General features: G+C 35.9%; 1 protein-coding gene across 6 annotated transcripts in view; it reads left to right on the top strand.

Moving 5' to 3' along the window:
* LOC118189255 (protein 4.1-like) overlaps positions 1-17045 on the top strand; it is a 189054-nt gene that overhangs the window by 76404 nt on the left and 95605 nt on the right. For all 6 annotated transcript variants that reach the window (XM_085812782.1, XM_085812790.1, XM_085812787.1 and 3 more), the window contains 3 exons: positions 8957-9166; positions 11003-11107; positions 14451-14493. In XM_085812782.1, the coding sequence (XP_085668908.1) occupies positions 8957-9166; positions 11003-11107; positions 14451-14493 (358 nt within the window). The remainder of the gene's footprint in view (positions 1-8956; positions 9167-11002; positions 11108-14450; positions 14494-17045) is intronic.

Below are 17045 nucleotides of genomic sequence, written 5' to 3'. Positions count from 1 at the left end.
GATAACTTTGTATGCGGAATTTGAAGGCTCTCGTTTACGAGAATCCAGTTGACTTGTTGTTTGAATATCTATTGCTGTTGCTTGTGTGTGAGAAATATTGGTGTCTTTGAAACTGTATGCCAATCACTTTGTCGATGCTGCTAACATGTATTACTGTTCGTAAACCAATTCTAAGCTATTATTGTAAATACTGCTGTAAAAGAAAAGTACTTGTTAATGATGCTATAAATAAATAATTTATTTTTCATGTCTTATTTTTTGTGTCTTTACTTCATAGCATCATCTGCACTCTATGCAAAAGAAATCTGAAAAAGAAAAAATGTTTGCTGTATTGTATTCTACCACAGCTTAAAGTTTGTCTTATGAATTCTGAATCATCCTGTATATTGTCAATATTTCGAAGGCACACGAAATAAATAAAAATTAAACAAAAGGTGCTGTAATATACAAACCACATGGTATAAAATGAATGAAACATCTGAATGGGATGATTGCATTTCCTCCCCCCCCCAAGAAATATTTTAAAATAGTAACTGAAAGTTGATTTATGTAACAGAAGGTTATTTAGTAGTCCACTATTTAATTTGTATGGAAATCTGTTGAGTAATTTCAATTTCTTACGGATATGTCATAGAAAAAGTTAAGAAAATCCAAACTTCGTTTTAAGGAAAATGATATTTAGCTAGCTGTAAGCCCACCAGTGGCCGAGTGGTTAAAACCGCTGAAAACTGGTAGTTCGATTCGAGTTTGAGTCCGGTGAACGAACTGGCTAAATGGATATTATTATGGTTCCCCCATATGTAACCTACATTCGAGCCACTTTCCCTTTGAACATCCTCCATAAAAGCAGCTCCTCTCCTTAGATTGACAGCCCTACTTTGCTTTGCCATATGAAATAATGCATTCAAGTGCAATCCCTTGGAAAGTCCCGCACGAAGATATCCCTTTCCTTTAGGTAGATAACCATCTTGTGCTTTGTCGTATTCAAACAAGCAGAAAGCTTAAGTGTAAAGAAATCCTCCTATTTATTTAATTGACTGAGCTCTGAAGTTGTTTCATTTTCATATTCTACAGACAGGTGGACGGCACATTAGAGATTCGTAATTGATCAGACAGGTACAGTCCTTCCGCAATAAATGTGCAGTTCCGTCCCAATTTTGAGGAAGAACGCCCCGGGGTAGGGGTGGTCTGAAGGTCTTCCATCCCTTTTGCCTTACCTCTCAAGAGGACATTTTATCTTGTGGTGATCCTCAGGAAGACTTTCTCATGGTACTCACACGTAACATCTATCCTTAAAATGTTTCGAGTTAGTAAAGGTACACTTTCACCCCTTAATTTCTCGAAACAGTGTACCTTCAATAGAGAACAAGTTGCATATTTATAAAACTTTATTGCATCCCATACTATGTTATGCCTACACGGCTTGGCCATATTCATGTAATTCATATAGGAAATAATTACCCAGCAGGCACAAAATTGTGCCTAAGACAGGTGACACCAGGACAGGGTACCCAGACGGCTTTCTATGACTACTCGGGTGTTACCCTGGCCCTGCAACCATCTAGAGAATAACCCCAAGGGGCCACATGAGAGCCTCACGCCTTGCACCCAGACCCAATGCAATTCCTCCGATCTGCAGGTCTGCCCACTAGAAGAGGAAATCCAGGGGGACGGAATACATTTGGACTACTTTCATAATACTTAATGCAGACCACTTAATACATAAGACAAGCATAAGAAGTACGTAATACAAGGATTACATAATACAATAGGATACATAATACTAGAATACATAATATAATACATAATACTAGGACGAGAAGTACAAAAGACAAGAAGTGTTAGGACTAGAAGTACATAGAACATAAGCAATAGTTAGTGCAGACCACTCAATGCGTACGGATATATAATATATTTGCCCTACATACTTACAACATCAATACCAAGAACTGCATAGTACATAAACGATATGCATAAGACTACATGCGTACATACGACATTATACTTGATGTGCCTAAGACAGATCACCAACTCGCCCTGGTACGTTCGAAATAAAAAGCTTCATGATGAATTAGTCATTGAACAAATGAAATATTTTTATGGCCGGCTTGTCGGAATTTTTATGCTAACCTTCCAAGTATCAACAACCCTGTTATTAAGGGTTTACGATTATGATGTGAATGACCCAAATAATTGTAAACGGCCTATGGCCATACTTAGTACACATATTATTTAAATTGACTTGCTTTATCTGTATGGTACATTTGTGACTTATAATAAGCGCACCAGTTCATTCACACTATCTGTATTATATTGTATGTATGTATGTATTAAATGCATCTCTAGACTCGGGTTAAAGCCAACTCGTTTCCCTTTTCTCATCTTTCCCAGATGGCATTTTTAGTTCTTTATTGGAACTCGGCGCACACTTTATTTCTGCTAGAATTACCAGTTATCTCACTCTCCTTTTACTCAAAAATTATAACATCATAATTTTAAAAAAAAATTATGTTAGTTACTTATGACAACATTCAAAACAACCTGCATGTTCGACAAGGGGTAGGGGCCTTGACCCAGGCACCCTGGTGCTACATCGCTTCCATGTGCGACACTCAAGAGGGCTTTTGGCTCACAGTGTATTTTGAATACCCTCTTGCCGCATAGACACTATACACAAACATCCATGCCTTCTCCTAGATTCGAACACATTTCCATCCGTATGGTAGTTACCGTCACTATTATACCCGCTGGGTGGCATATTCTACACGCATATTTTTTTCCTCAATGGCAGATTGTGAACAGTTACAGTATAACACAGTCCATTAATCTATACAAGGCCAAAATTCTACAGGCAATAATACTCATGACGTTTGTCTTACTGTAAATGCATAGGGAATCCAAGATAGCTACTATTATTTATGAGTAGGAACATCAATGACCTAACAGCTAAAGAGTTATTGAGGCCTGTTCTCGCTTGATTCCCAACAACCCCAGCGTAGTTAACCTATCTACTGAACTCTGATCTAACCCGTTCACACTCACTTGAACTCACGCCTCGCCTACAAGGCCAAATGCAACCGTAAAAGATAGTAAGCGACTACAAGGTATCCATCACGAGGGCACCTGGCTTCATTCGGAACAATTCTCTTCGTCCTGATCTCAAAATTGCAACCACAAGGGACTAAATATCTCTGCAAGATTAACTAAAACTTCTTTCGCGGTGGCTCAAGCTGCTATGTTGCGAACTTTGCCGGGAAGATCTCCATATTAGACCATTTGCAGATCTCAAAATTCGACAAGACAATTGAACTTAGTGTTGCTTCATTTCCGAGGAGTCGCCCCAACTGTCTTGGTGGACTCTCTTCTATGGGCTTATGTATATTTCCTTATATCTTTATTCATATATACGGTGTATTTCACTTTCTGCTAAAGTAGTGCATTTGATTTATTGAATTTTGCTTATCGCGCGCGTGCTGTGAATCTACAGTGGGTAAAACAAGTGTTGGCAGTTGCCTATAATTGATCATGTTAGCTAACAAAGGAAATGCTTGACAATTTAGGTGGACATAACGAACACTGGAGGTAATAAACACACAAATCCTAATGAAACTTTCTTTTTGATATGCCTTTTACACAAAATATACAACAAAAACGTAAATTTGCACTTCAAAAAAATACTGGCAAGATCATACAGCAAAATGTGAGAACAAAATTTAATTGTATTCATACTTTTTGCATGTATAACAGCTTGCAATCTATTTCTCATAGAGAAAACCAAAGGTTTGGTTGTACTATTAGGAATTTTGTGCCATTCTTGCAGGAGTATACGCTTAACTTCATCTTTATACGAAATTTTACTTTTCCTGACTTCTACGTCCAATTTGTGCCATAAATTTTCAATTGGATGTACAAGGTTGTTCAATAAGTTCGCGAAGCGCTATCAATTCATCAATATTAGACCTAAAACTTCGACGCCATTTTCATATTTGTTCTTTCTTAGGAACACGTCAAAAGTTTCATTTCGATCTGTTAATTTATTCATTGTTTAACCGCCCTTTATATTTAATGTGTTGTGCCTTTCTTCAGGTATGGATAAAATTGAGCAATGTGCAGTTAGAAAGGTTTAAAGGCAATGGAAATTCATACCGAAATGGTGAATGTGTTGGGTGAATCTGCTCCTTCAAAAACAGTGGTTTGCAAGTGGGCTACTTTATTCAAAAGTGGTCGTACCAGCCTTGAAGACGATCCGCGAGAGGGACGTCCAAAAACTGCATCAACACCGGAAATCATCGGAAAAATACAAGATATGGTACTGGAAGACCGTCGATTGATTGAAAGAGATTTAACAGAAGCTTTAGGCATTTCATTGGGCACAGTGAGCAATATTTTGAGTGTTTATTTGGGTTTCAAAAAACTCTGTGCAAAATGGGTGCCGCATTCTCTAACGATGGAGCAAAAACACATTCGGATGCGACTTTGCCAGCAACATTTCGAGCGTTTTAAGAAGAATAAAAGCGACTTTATCCGTCGATTTATCACAATGGATGAGACTTGGGTCTACCATCATGAATCAAAACAGGAGGCTAAGGAGTGGTGTGAACCCGGCTCTTCGGTGCCGAAGCGAGTTCGTGTGTAAAAAATCAGCCAAGAAGGTGTTAGCATCAGTTTTTTGGGATGCGAAAGGAATTTTGTTTATAGATTACCTTCAAACTGGCAAAACAATTAATTCGGATTATTATTGTAACCTTTTGAATCAATTAGACGAAAACATTCGTGAAAGAAGACCCGGGTTACAGAAGAAGAAAATCATTTTCCACCAAGATAACGCACCTACGCACACAACTCAAAAAACCATTTCTAAAATAACTGAATTGAAGTACGAATTGTTGCAACATCCAGCCTATTCGCCAGATTTAGCTCCCTCCGACTTCTGGCTCTTCCCACACCTCAAACAATATCTCCGTAGAAAACGATTTTCTTCAAACGAAGAGGTAATAGCTGCCGTGGAGGGATATTTTGCAGAGCTGCCGAAAATCCACTACAGTCAAGGGATCCATAAATTAGAAGACCGTCCGAATAAATGTATTGAAGTTGAGGGAAACTACGTTGAAAAATAAAGTCATTTTTACAAATAAAAATTGGTTTCTTCATTTCCGTTTCGCGAACTTATTGAACAACATGGTATGTCAGGGGATTGAAGTGGTGTCTTTAACTGGCGAGGAACGTTATAGAGTAACAATTCTCGGGTGAGGTTCGCTGTATCCTTAGGATCATTGTCTTGTTGAAGCACGAATGATGTTCTTAAGCCAAGTTTTCGGGCACTGAAATTCAAGTTATAGCGCAATATGTCAGTGTACGTACGTGCTCTCATCATACTATGAATGACGCACAGGTTACCGATTCTTTTTGCTGCCATACCGCTTCAAACTACGACACTCCATGCACCATGTTTCACGGTCGGGGTTAAATGCTGTTTTTCCAGTTCAGTGTTTGGCTTTCTCCACACATATTGTCGTCTATCACTCCCGAAAATGTTAAACTTCGATTCGTCGGAGAAAAAACTGTGTTCCAAAACACGTCTGATAAATTAACGAGATTTTGCAAGATCTAATCTCTTTCTCCTGTTTATTTCTGAAATGAAAGGCTTCTTTCTAGCTTCCCTTCCATAATAACTCCCTTCAAGTATAAAATTCCGTATAATCTGTACATTGAAAGTTTTATGGAAGTATTAGCAACACCTTTGGCTAATTGGGGTGCACTTATTTTAGGGTCTTTCCTAACCCCTTTGATAATGCATATTTTCCCTTGCAGAAAATATTCGAGACCGTCCACTCGATCTTGTCTCGTTGAACATTTTTACAACGCTAACAGTAAATAAACTTATGTTTAGTTATATTCCTATGATAAGTTTGTAGAGTCATTAGGTTAATTGGAAGCAGAAAAGATGAAAAATCTGCAACCGCCTTCGCCAGGAATCGAACCACGAACCTCTGGAATACCGGCCCAGCGTGCTACCTTTACACCACGAAGGCACGCTAGGGAAGTGGGAGAAATACCTTATAAGTTAACCCTCATTTCTGACCTAAATAATCACGTTTTAAGCATTAACATCCAGTTCCTTCCTTCGACTTTGAAGCCATTTTATCACGGTATTAGCATGTAGGGACATTAGGTATTTTTGGAAGCAGGCAGGGTGAAAAATTAGCAAACGCCTTCGCTGGGAATCGAACCACGGACCTCTGGAATACCGGCACAGCGTGCAGATCACCACACCACGAAAGCACGCTAGGAAGGCGGGAGAAATATCTTATAAGCAAAATAATGTTTTAAAAGTTTTGAAGTAGCCCTGCAAACATTATACTAACAGAATTTCTTATCAGTCTAAAACACATGACCTCAATAGAACAAAATTTGCATAGCAGTTAGAACTTTGCCAATACTTTTTTGAGATGCAAATTTACGCTTTTGTTGAATATTTTGTATAAAAGGCATATTAAAATGAAAGTCTCATTAGATTTGTGTTTTATTACCTCCTGTGTTCGTTATGACCAGCTAAAACTATCAAATATTTCCTTTGCTGGCTAATATGATAAATTACAAGTAATTGTCAATACTTTTTTAATCCATTGTATATATTGACAAGTGATGTACAACTCCCTTTCCGGACACTGCCAAGAGCTTCGACAGTACCTCATTTCTCCTTAATTTCACGAATAGCTCCTTGAAAGTGCAAATAAAGTCTCGTCATTTTCGTCACTCCCCACACTGGGACTATCCGAAGTTACAACAAAGAACTACCCAAGGAAAGGGCCTCTATAATAACGTTTAGGGAGTTCCGTACAATGGTAAGCTGTGTCGAAATGGTTGGGAATCAAGTGTTAAATTCAGGGCTCAATGCTTTACAAAATGAGTTCATTACACGAATACTTTTTATAGTTTTCATTATATTGTTGTGAATATATGTAAATATTTGTATTTATTTATTTATTGTATTTTGGTTTCCATATGTTTTTGCAGTGGTGTGTGCTGTTTTTATTTGTTCATTTGGTGTATTTTATGTATTTTTTAATTTTATATTTTGTTGGGTTAGGTTTGTAGTTATTTGTTTTTTATTGTTGTAAGTGTTTGTTAGTTGTTCTTATTGTGTTTGCCGGCATTTTAATAAGATGATCCCTTGTCTCTGGTTTTTTTTTTTTTTTTTTTTTTTTTTTCCTCTGAACTATTTATAGTTGTTTACCTTGCATAAGTTGTTATTTATTTCAATAAAACGTGAATTTTATTTTATTGGTCTGATGTAGTTATGAAGATCTCTCTGCTTCCTGTCCTCTGTTGTGTTGCCATTGGTCTTTTACAATGCTGTTCTTTGCAAATGTCTTATGCTGGCAATTTTCGTCATACGTGTCTGTTTCCAACGCCATTTACAGTTTTTCAATGTGCTGATAAATTTGCATTCGAAAGTTTCTAAATTTTTTTCTTTTTAACCGTAACCGTGAGAACTCTGTTGTTTAAAATCATCATAATCTCACCACATACCTTAATAATAATATTTGAAATTTCATTTCAGTTGGTTGAGAGGATAAGCCGCTAGGGATTCGAAAACTAAGGCAGTTTCTTTATGGCCACCCCTGCAGACATCCCCTGAACTTTTAGTTCGTAAAAATTTATTTTAAAATGTACCGAGAGTCTTATATTCGCGGAGATATTATTTTCGAGTGAATATGGTAGTTCTACTTTTCTCTTCTGCTCTGAAAAATACTATCTCTCCTTTTCTTGCTCTTTTGTGTTGTTTTACACTGCTGGCCATTAAAATTCAACACCATGAAGGAAAGCAAATACAAAAAAAAAAAAAAAAGATATTTATCCTACGTAAACAGTATGGCAGGCCGATAAAATGATTAAATTTGTAAGCAGTTTGGGGGTTTACAGGGGTGCGAAATTGGTAGAAACAGCTGCCCCCTCCTGGTATTTAAAACGGCCCTTACCTGGTTAGGCATGGAGTCTACTGGGCTTGTATGACAGAAACAGGCAACTCATTCCATGTTGCTTCAAGTCTGTGCCACACTTCATCAACCGTATTAGACGGAGAGGAGTGGCGGGCCAATCTTTCAGCAACCCATGACCAGATGTTTTGAGTGGGTCACAAACTTGGAGACCGTGCAAGCCAGAGCAGTAATCAAATACCCTGTAACCCTGTGTATCGAGGAAGGTCAGAATATACGAGCAACATGTGGTGTTGCATTATCTTGTTGAAACATGCCGTTTGGCAGACCTCAAAGATAGGGCACAACCACTGGACGTAAGATGCCAGAACTGTCTCGATCTGCGATCAAATTGCCGTCGATACAAACTGGAGATGTGCGTGTCATGTACCCAATGGCTACCCAAACCATCACACAAGGTGCCGATATCGAATGCAAGCAGGCGACGTGTGGTCTCCTCGGAGCCTCCAGACTCGTATACGGCCATCAGAATACTGCAAGAAGAACCAAGATTCGTCTGAAAAGACCACTTGTGCCACTCCTGTATCCAGCTTGACGTTCGGCGCACCAGAGTTGCCCTCTCTTTCTCTATGCCGTATTGTCAAGGGAAGACAAAGTTGTGTTTGATACTCCACGCGGCTGCAAACGTCGACGCACCGTACCAGTGGTACTAGGCGTGCTGCAAACATGTCCATTTCCTGACTAATGGTCCGTGATGTTGGTTGTACGGTTTTGTAGCATGCAGGATCTCAACGCCCTCCCATGACTAACGGCCGAGAGAACAGACATTCTGTGAGACATACTGTCTGTGATGTGTTTAGTTTTTTTCTTTCTTTCTTCCAAAATTGCACAGAGACACTAAAATATGCGTGATATTTTTAAAAGCATACATATTTGACGTATATTTCCTCTAATAAACTAGTTAATCTTAGCTTTTAGGTTATATTCTGAAATTCATTTAAATGTTCTTTTCTTAGGCTTTAGGTGCACTGCCGCCAAGTTCATTCACCGGCTCTCGCAGAAGTATGGATACATCTCTTACCATAACTGAAAGTGGAGCTGTGATAAGTGATTTCGATTCTCATTACGGTAATACCAAAAGGAAACCCAAAACGAGAAACCGTTCCAAGACAGTTCCCTGCAGAGTACGCATGCTGGATGGAACAGATTTTGAATGTGATCTGGACGTAGGTGCTTCTTATTATTATAAATCTAAATAAACATTTCATAATAAAATTTACTTGCATCTGAGAATGATAATCGTTGTATTCCTTCTCTTAAAGATGATTCTCCAGAACTCATCGAATTATTACTAAACTACGGTTTATTTACATAAATTAAAATGAAAAGAAAAGGAAAAAAAAAAAAAAGTGTAAAAGAATCTGCAACTTTCAGATTTTTTTTTATCCCAAAGAGCGTTAACCCAGAAACGCAATTAATTTCATTTTGGCATTTTGCGTTGATTCACTATAAACGTAGGTTCACTTTTCAAATTGTTGCCACCAAATATTAGAGCCCTGCATTATATTTAAAAAAATTAAATGATGAAGAATCTGCATGAATGTATGTATGTTTCTCGCACTGCGAAAAAACAACGGTACCTAGAGACATCAAATTTTCAATAAGTTGTCCTCCACTCGAATATGGGCTTCTGGAAGCCCGAACTTCGAATTTGTTTTATTATCTATTTCATATTCTGTAAAACGTTAACGAGTTTTCCATTAAGAAACTCAGCGATTTCAAGGGAAGCAATGGCAACACTGTTCGGGGGTGGGGAATTATCTCCAGCGCGCGAGACTATGTATCGGAAGTTCTAAAGATATCCTCATTTTTAAATTATTTTGCGATGTTGCGCTTGAACTGAATTCTGTGGTTTAAATGCGAAGAACATGATATTGAATAAATAAAGGCAACACACAAAATGTTAAAAGAACTCCCCTTTGAATGTAATGTAAAAATCTGAAAGCTTTCAGATTTTTACATTACATTCAAAGGGAATCTGAAAGCTTTCAGATTTTTATATACATATTTATATATATAATTTCAGATTTTACACTACGCCGAAAGGGACGTTTTTTTAACGTTTTGTGTGTTACCTTTATTTATTCAATATCAGGTTCTTCGCACTTAAACCACATGTAAAATTCAATTTAACAGCAGTATCACAAAATATTTAAAAACAGCAAAATAACATACCTTTAGAATTTCCCTTAAAAAAATAATTGTTAAAATGGAACTGCGCTCATTAAAATTTGCACTCAAAATAAAAACAAGGTAAAATGACTACATTTAAAGCTAGTTGGTACAGGTAGTTTATGCCATTCCTTTCATGCAGTTGGGAGGGAAAAAAAAACCACCTTATTTAAAGGATGAGCCAATAAATTAATAGTTTCAGTGTTGAGGGCATAAGAAGTTCAGCAAAGTAGGAATCCCACAGAATACAGTACAAAGTCCGTAATCCCAACTCGTCGGAACTTCGGCGATTCCGGATTATAGATCATCAATTTAAATCAGGTAAGATGGCATGCAGAAATTATACAATTAAAAATATGAAACTGTAATTTATGAAGTGAAGAGCAATTATGATCTAAAAGGTATCAAAATTTAAAAAAAAAAAAAAAAAAAAGTTTACTATTTATTTGTTTACTTTACAAAACATTTCTTTCAATGTAAGTTGTTTAAGTTGCTTCCTTTTTTTGTGCTAAACGAGCATGCGTAAACATTAAACGCGCGTGCGTAAACGTGTTACGCGCATGTGTAAAGCATACAAAAAAGTTTGTGGCTTTGAGGTCCGGATTATATCATCCTGGATAATGGACATCCGGATTACAGACTTTGTACTGTAAAAATATTTATATGCTTTGATTAATTAAAAACAAAATGCACCGCATCTTTACATACAAAATTCATGGAAAAGCTTAAGATAGGAATGCAAAGCAACTGTTTCTCAAAATAAAAATTTCAATAATTTTCAATTCAATATTTTAAATTCAGCATTTCAATAAATTATTTTGCATTTTTAGAGAAGAGCCAAAGGTGCTGATCTGGCAAAGTTAATAGCAGATCAACTCAATCTTCTGGAAAAGGATTACTTTGGTCTTACTTTTCTGGATCAAGATGGAAATAGGGTATGCAATTGAAATATTAAAAAAAATACTGTTAATTTAATATTTAAGTATTATTTATTTGTTGTATTTAAGAATTAAAAAGGTGCTGTTAATTTTGAATCTGTAATGATTAATTTTGTATATTGCAATCAAGTAAAAATTCACTTTCCAATTTATCATTATTTTCTTAATATCATTTTTAGGTACTGTTCTGTTATCGAAACCATATTCAGAAATGTATATATCCATGTGCGTATATATGTATATGTACATGGTGAATCTGAGCAAGGGGCCAAGACTTTATGGGGTGATAGAATACAACTAGCTATACGAGCAATATTCGTCATAGAATGTTTGGTTGGAATGCGAACGATGAGAAGTTAAAAGGTAGTTTTTCGCTGGAACATTTAAAGAATCAACGCAAGAATGAGAAGGGATGCTTCAGTTTATGAACAGAACATGCTCATATGTTCATTTTATGAACAGAACATGCTCATAGAAATTGCTCAAAAGACCTTTCGCCAGTTGTAATGCAGGCTTCACACCTGCAGGATAGGGATTGACACACATTTGTGAAGACACCAGACATTTCCCAAATATCACCTGCAACAACAGCGATTCTGGAGACTAAATCCATATTTTTGTTTCAATGAGAAACTTAAACTTGTTTCAGTTATGTACTCATAGATTAGGCTTTTCATATGGCCCTGTAGGAAAATGTTCAAATATGAAGAGATCCGGTGATCTTGGTGGCCAAGCTGTGGGACCATCTCCATCAATCCATTGCCCTGGAAATTTCATGGCTTGTATAAACAGTCATCATCTCGCCAATCTACGATAGAAAATGCCATGGGTTGCGAGGAACAACCCTTTTATACCATTTACAATGCCACCCAGCAGCTTGCCTTTTGCATTCCACCCAAATTTTAAATGACAAATATTGCTTGTATAGCTGCGTTCCTAAAGTTTGGCTCTCTTGTTCAGATTCACCCTGTATATGTGCATAGATGTATGTATGTATACATGCACATACATATGTACTAACATCCGTACATACAGGGTGATTCTATGATCACGGGACAAACTTGGATGGGTGGTTGAGCATGCTAAAACATGTATTTTTATATCTTAATAGGATCTAAAGTGACATGTTAAGGCTCGAATGCAAAAAAATGACACGGAAGGAAAAATGAGTTTATTTACAAAATCAACACAAAGTACTTCTTTGCAGCAATACAGTATTCACAAGAAATATTCAAAATTGCGACCACCAGCAGTAATACATGCTTGATAGCATCGTAGAAGAGTTCGCCGAACACTTCGGAAAATCTTAGGCATTTTGCGTATGCATGCTGCCGCAATGGATATTCGTGCAATGAGGTCCTCCAGCGAGTCAACGGGAGTCTGGTAAATAATGCCCTTCATATGCCCCCATAAAAAGAAATCTATGCTGGATAAATCTGGAAAATGGGGTGGCCGTCGGACTGATCCACCATGCCCAATCCATCGCCCTGCCAAATTTGCACCCAAGTAATTCTTCTGCTGATGCAATCGGATCGCGGTTTGCCTGGCTCACTACCACCCTCTACCTATTCCATTGCCAGTCAGTCACAGCCGTAGTTCATATTACTGTTGGTGGTTGTACCTTTGAACATTTCTTGGAATAGTGTATTGCTGCAAAGAAGTGCTTTGCTTTGATTTTGTAAATAAACTCATTTTTCCTCTTGTGTTAATTTTTGAATTTGTGCCTTAAAATGTCACTTTAGACCCTACACAAAATGCATGTTTTAGTATGCTCAACTACCCCTCCAAGTTTGTCCCATAATCATAGAATCACCCTGTATATATAACATATATACCCATTATTATTAGTATGGACAAACTTCTTTATGCCATCATCTAGATAACAGATCAGATCAATGCGCTTATCAAGTAAATTTTTCAGATAAGTCTTTACCAAGGCAACATGCCAGTCTGCTCGTTTTCACTAATTAACTAACTCATTATCAAACACTTATCATCACTTATCAGGTATATCGAGTAACTTTTTCTGATCAAATCTTTTGACATCTTAAGCCAGATAAGATGTCAATGCACTTATCTTTAACTAACTAATTTGTATTAAGTGCTTATCATTAGCTTATTATTAAGTAATTGTTTAATGTCAATCGTCTTTAAGCCTTCACCTATGTAGTATGGCAGTCAAGCAGTGTTCTCAAGGTCTCAAAATACTGTACTAAAATCCATTTTTCCTGTCACTTTTCAAATATGTAATTCTTTTTGTTTTTCTTTTTTGGCAGAAACAGTTTCTAAAACCAGGCTATCATTTAAATATCTGGTAGGGTACCAGACAACGCATTCTGTTAGTTGGTCCCATCCCAAATGCAATCTAAGCAGTACCTTAACTAACCTTAGTATACTGGTTTCACTTTAAAGAATATAATCCACCTTCTTTCTCCATGTGTTGCTTGTTCTTGTAATTTCTAATACCGGACATCCAAGATAGTGTACTATCTTCCATTGTTTTAACTGATATAATAATCACTCACTCCGTAGCACCTCAACTGGTTCTGCTGGTGCCAGTCCTGGTGTAACTGGGAAGCTGAATAGATGTGTTAGTCTTCAATGACAAATTCCACTTCTGTCGTTTTACCGATTATGGTCAAGTACTGGTGTGGGGATGCAATAGCAGATGTGCTTAAGACCACATTTAGCTCAACGCAACAGAGAGATTTTACTTGATATTATGATGTGGGGCAGAGCATCTTATGACATTCGCACAGCACCAGTGTTTATCGTGGATAAACTAACAAGATGACAATATGCATATGAGGTAGTTAAGCTTATCACAATTCTCTTCATGGCTACAGTTTCAATTGGAATCTTCCACCAGGGCAATACATGAGTGCACACCAGCTGTATAATTGTCTCTCATCATCCTCACAGAGAGACAATCACGCAGCCGATGGTGACCGGATCACTGGATTTGCCTTCAATCAAATATGTGTGAAACCAAATGAGAAGACAGACCCTTTACCTCCCACAACAACCAAAAGATGTTGTAATTTTATGCCATCAATTTGAAGAAGTATGATGAGACATCATTCTCACACTGCATGACACTATATGATGACTAGTTATTGTTAATGAGCAATGTACTGAATTGCTGGGCATATGCAGATAAAATCAGTTCTATTGAGTGATTTATTCATTTCTTTCCTAGAATTACTGAGTACTCAATTCTGGCAATTTCATTATTTTCAGTGAAGTGTATATTCACTTTCTTTCAATTTGCATTTTTTTTCTTAATATATGCTTAATTCTGCAGTATATATTTATTAATAATTTTAAACTTTATCCACAGAACTGGCTGAATTATGAAAAGAGAATAAGCTCGCAAATCAGAGGTAAGCTGTTTTCTGTGCCACATCTAAAGAAAAACATAATTTCATAATTTATTATATTGCCAAGTATACCAATAACGAGAATCTGAACAACTTTATTAAAAAATAAATAAAAAATTCCACTGCTCATTAATGTTTAAAATTTATTACAACAAAGTGTTATTTATCTACTATTCATACATGAAGTACGTAAAGACAGTACTATTAATAAGTATATATTTTTATATTTGCTTCCTATTGGAAAGGAATTGTGTTATATGCTGCTGACCACTAAAATAGTCTATGGAGGAAACAGCCAATGAATGTGAAAGCTACATAATAGAATATGACATAAAATGATTAGCAGCAGAGCCCATAAGCAACTACTGGTCATCTGTAATGGCACCCAAAATCAGTGTTGTAGAGTATGATCTGAAAAGCATGGACACATTCATAGAGGGAATATCATGCAATCTGATAATGAACCTTAACTATCGCATAAATAAATGGATAGAGGAGACACCCATAAAATTCTCTGAGGATGGCTTATAAAAATTTTTTTTTTGTTGGGCTAATTGTGTTTAATTAAATGAGGATTATGTTGAAAAACTGCTTTATATTATTGATGAAATAAAAGAAATATACCTAAATTTATAAAACTTTGGAAACATCCCTTGTACAGATTTCCCTAGTTTTAAGAAATTACAGCGACCGTGAAAAACCTTTTTGTAAGCAAAGTATCTTTAATTAGGGAAGCAGTTACTGTTATTTTATAAAGAATACATCTGAGTGTTCCCAACCCTTTTTTTTAAAGCTATAAGTTCATTCCAAATAATGCGTACTAATAAATTCTAATACACTGTTAAAATGAAGAATAATATATGATAACAACACAACTATATACCGTGTTCACAAATGTTCTTATCTGGCCTTTATTTTTTAAAGCGATGGTATGTATTTGCAGACATAAATTTGCAGAGATAAAAATTTTTTAATGATGCAAAAAATTATGTTTTGGCAATTTTAAATTTAAACAAATTACTTTTATATAAAATACAATATCTAACTTTTTAACTCTCCTCTGGTCCCTGTTCTTATATTTAGGAAAATTCCATACTCAATATAAAAACATTAAACATAAAAAGTCTGTCTCCAGTCTAATAAAAATTGACCGAGATACTTCATATTAAAATCGTGTAATGTATTCAGGGGCCACACACAAGTTGAAGAGCAAAATGTTTGCATTTGTTCATAATAAAAAATAAAACATCGTTTAGAAAAAGGTTTCGAATGTTATCAGATTATGCAATTTCTATTTTTATGCCGATTATTGTGAAAAATATTAATCAATAGTTTTTTTAATTGATCTTGTATTCCAGAAAACACATTTAGTACTGAAAAACACAGGCTTTAGTACTGACACGCAGCCAACTCATAGTATTATTTGCATTGATTAAAAATGAAAAACACTTTTACCGTAATGAATATTTTGCATCATTACCATAATGTGATTCTAAAGTAATAAAACATGAGAATATTAATAACGCATTTTTAGGCTTGAAAACTTATGAAATATTTGTGTGAAAATTCTTGTGCCATGCCAAATGGTGCAAAACCAACAAATTTGTAAATTAAGGGCAGTCAATCACAAAAGAATTTCATCGAATGGCATTTAAGAATGAAAAAAAAATCAGGCTGAAATTATTTTAATTTATATATTAATCTATCCCTCAATGCAAATTCAGAATGACATCAAATATTACAAATTTTGAAATTAAATATGTTGGTCAATTACAAAATTTTCTTAAAAAGTTAGATTTTGTGTTTTATAAAAAAAAAAACTTTTTTAATTAAAAAATTCGAAAATATGAATCTTTGCGCCAGTTAAAACATTTTTGTAATTGGCAGTGAATGTCTAAAACCAAGGTTGCTAAAATAATGGCTGAATAAGAATTTTTATGAACATGGTGTATAACAGAAGTAATGTTTGTACAGTATAATTTAGCCTTTCTTAATCAAACAAACAATGATAACTTTGGAAGACTTAAAGGTGGTGACAGTAATGATGATGAATCAAAATGAACCATTGCAGATTGGATGATGGAAGATATAGGAGTTCGTAACATAGAAGCGAGATCATCTATGAATAGTCCACTATTGGCTTTACTCGTCAGGTCATCGTGTTTATGTCAGCCCCTGACCCAATTTCGTAAAGTTTTGTCTTCTGTTTTGGTTTATGCCAGGGGCATGAAATACCAATTGTGTGTTTGAATTTTTTACAGTAATTCATTTTTCCATCATGCGTTTCTTCATAATCACTTTCTTCCAAACAGTCCTAAATCTGCATGTTCTGTCACAGTCAGTTTCACTCCACTGAGCGGTAAAATCATTGATTGCTGGTAATTCGACCTTGGTTCGATTCCAGGTGAACGGACTTGGATGCAGGGGCATTTTTGTGGTTTATCCCATGCATAATAAGAATACGAGCTAATTTCCTTTAGAATGTTCTCCATAAAGGCATCATTTTTCTTACTTAGATAGTTGTCATATGTTTTGCTGTAATCAAATAAACCAAA

The sequence above is a fragment of the Stegodyphus dumicola genome, chromosome 1 (genome assembly GCF_044657685.1).
Source record: "Stegodyphus dumicola isolate Sdum_Otavi_A_Nest chromosome 1, ASM4465768v1".
Taxonomy (NCBI): Eukaryota; Metazoa; Arthropoda; class Arachnida; order Araneae; family Eresidae; genus Stegodyphus; species Stegodyphus dumicola.
The sequence above is the reverse complement of the archived record's forward strand: the minus strand, read 5'-3'. Positions and strand labels throughout refer to the sequence as shown.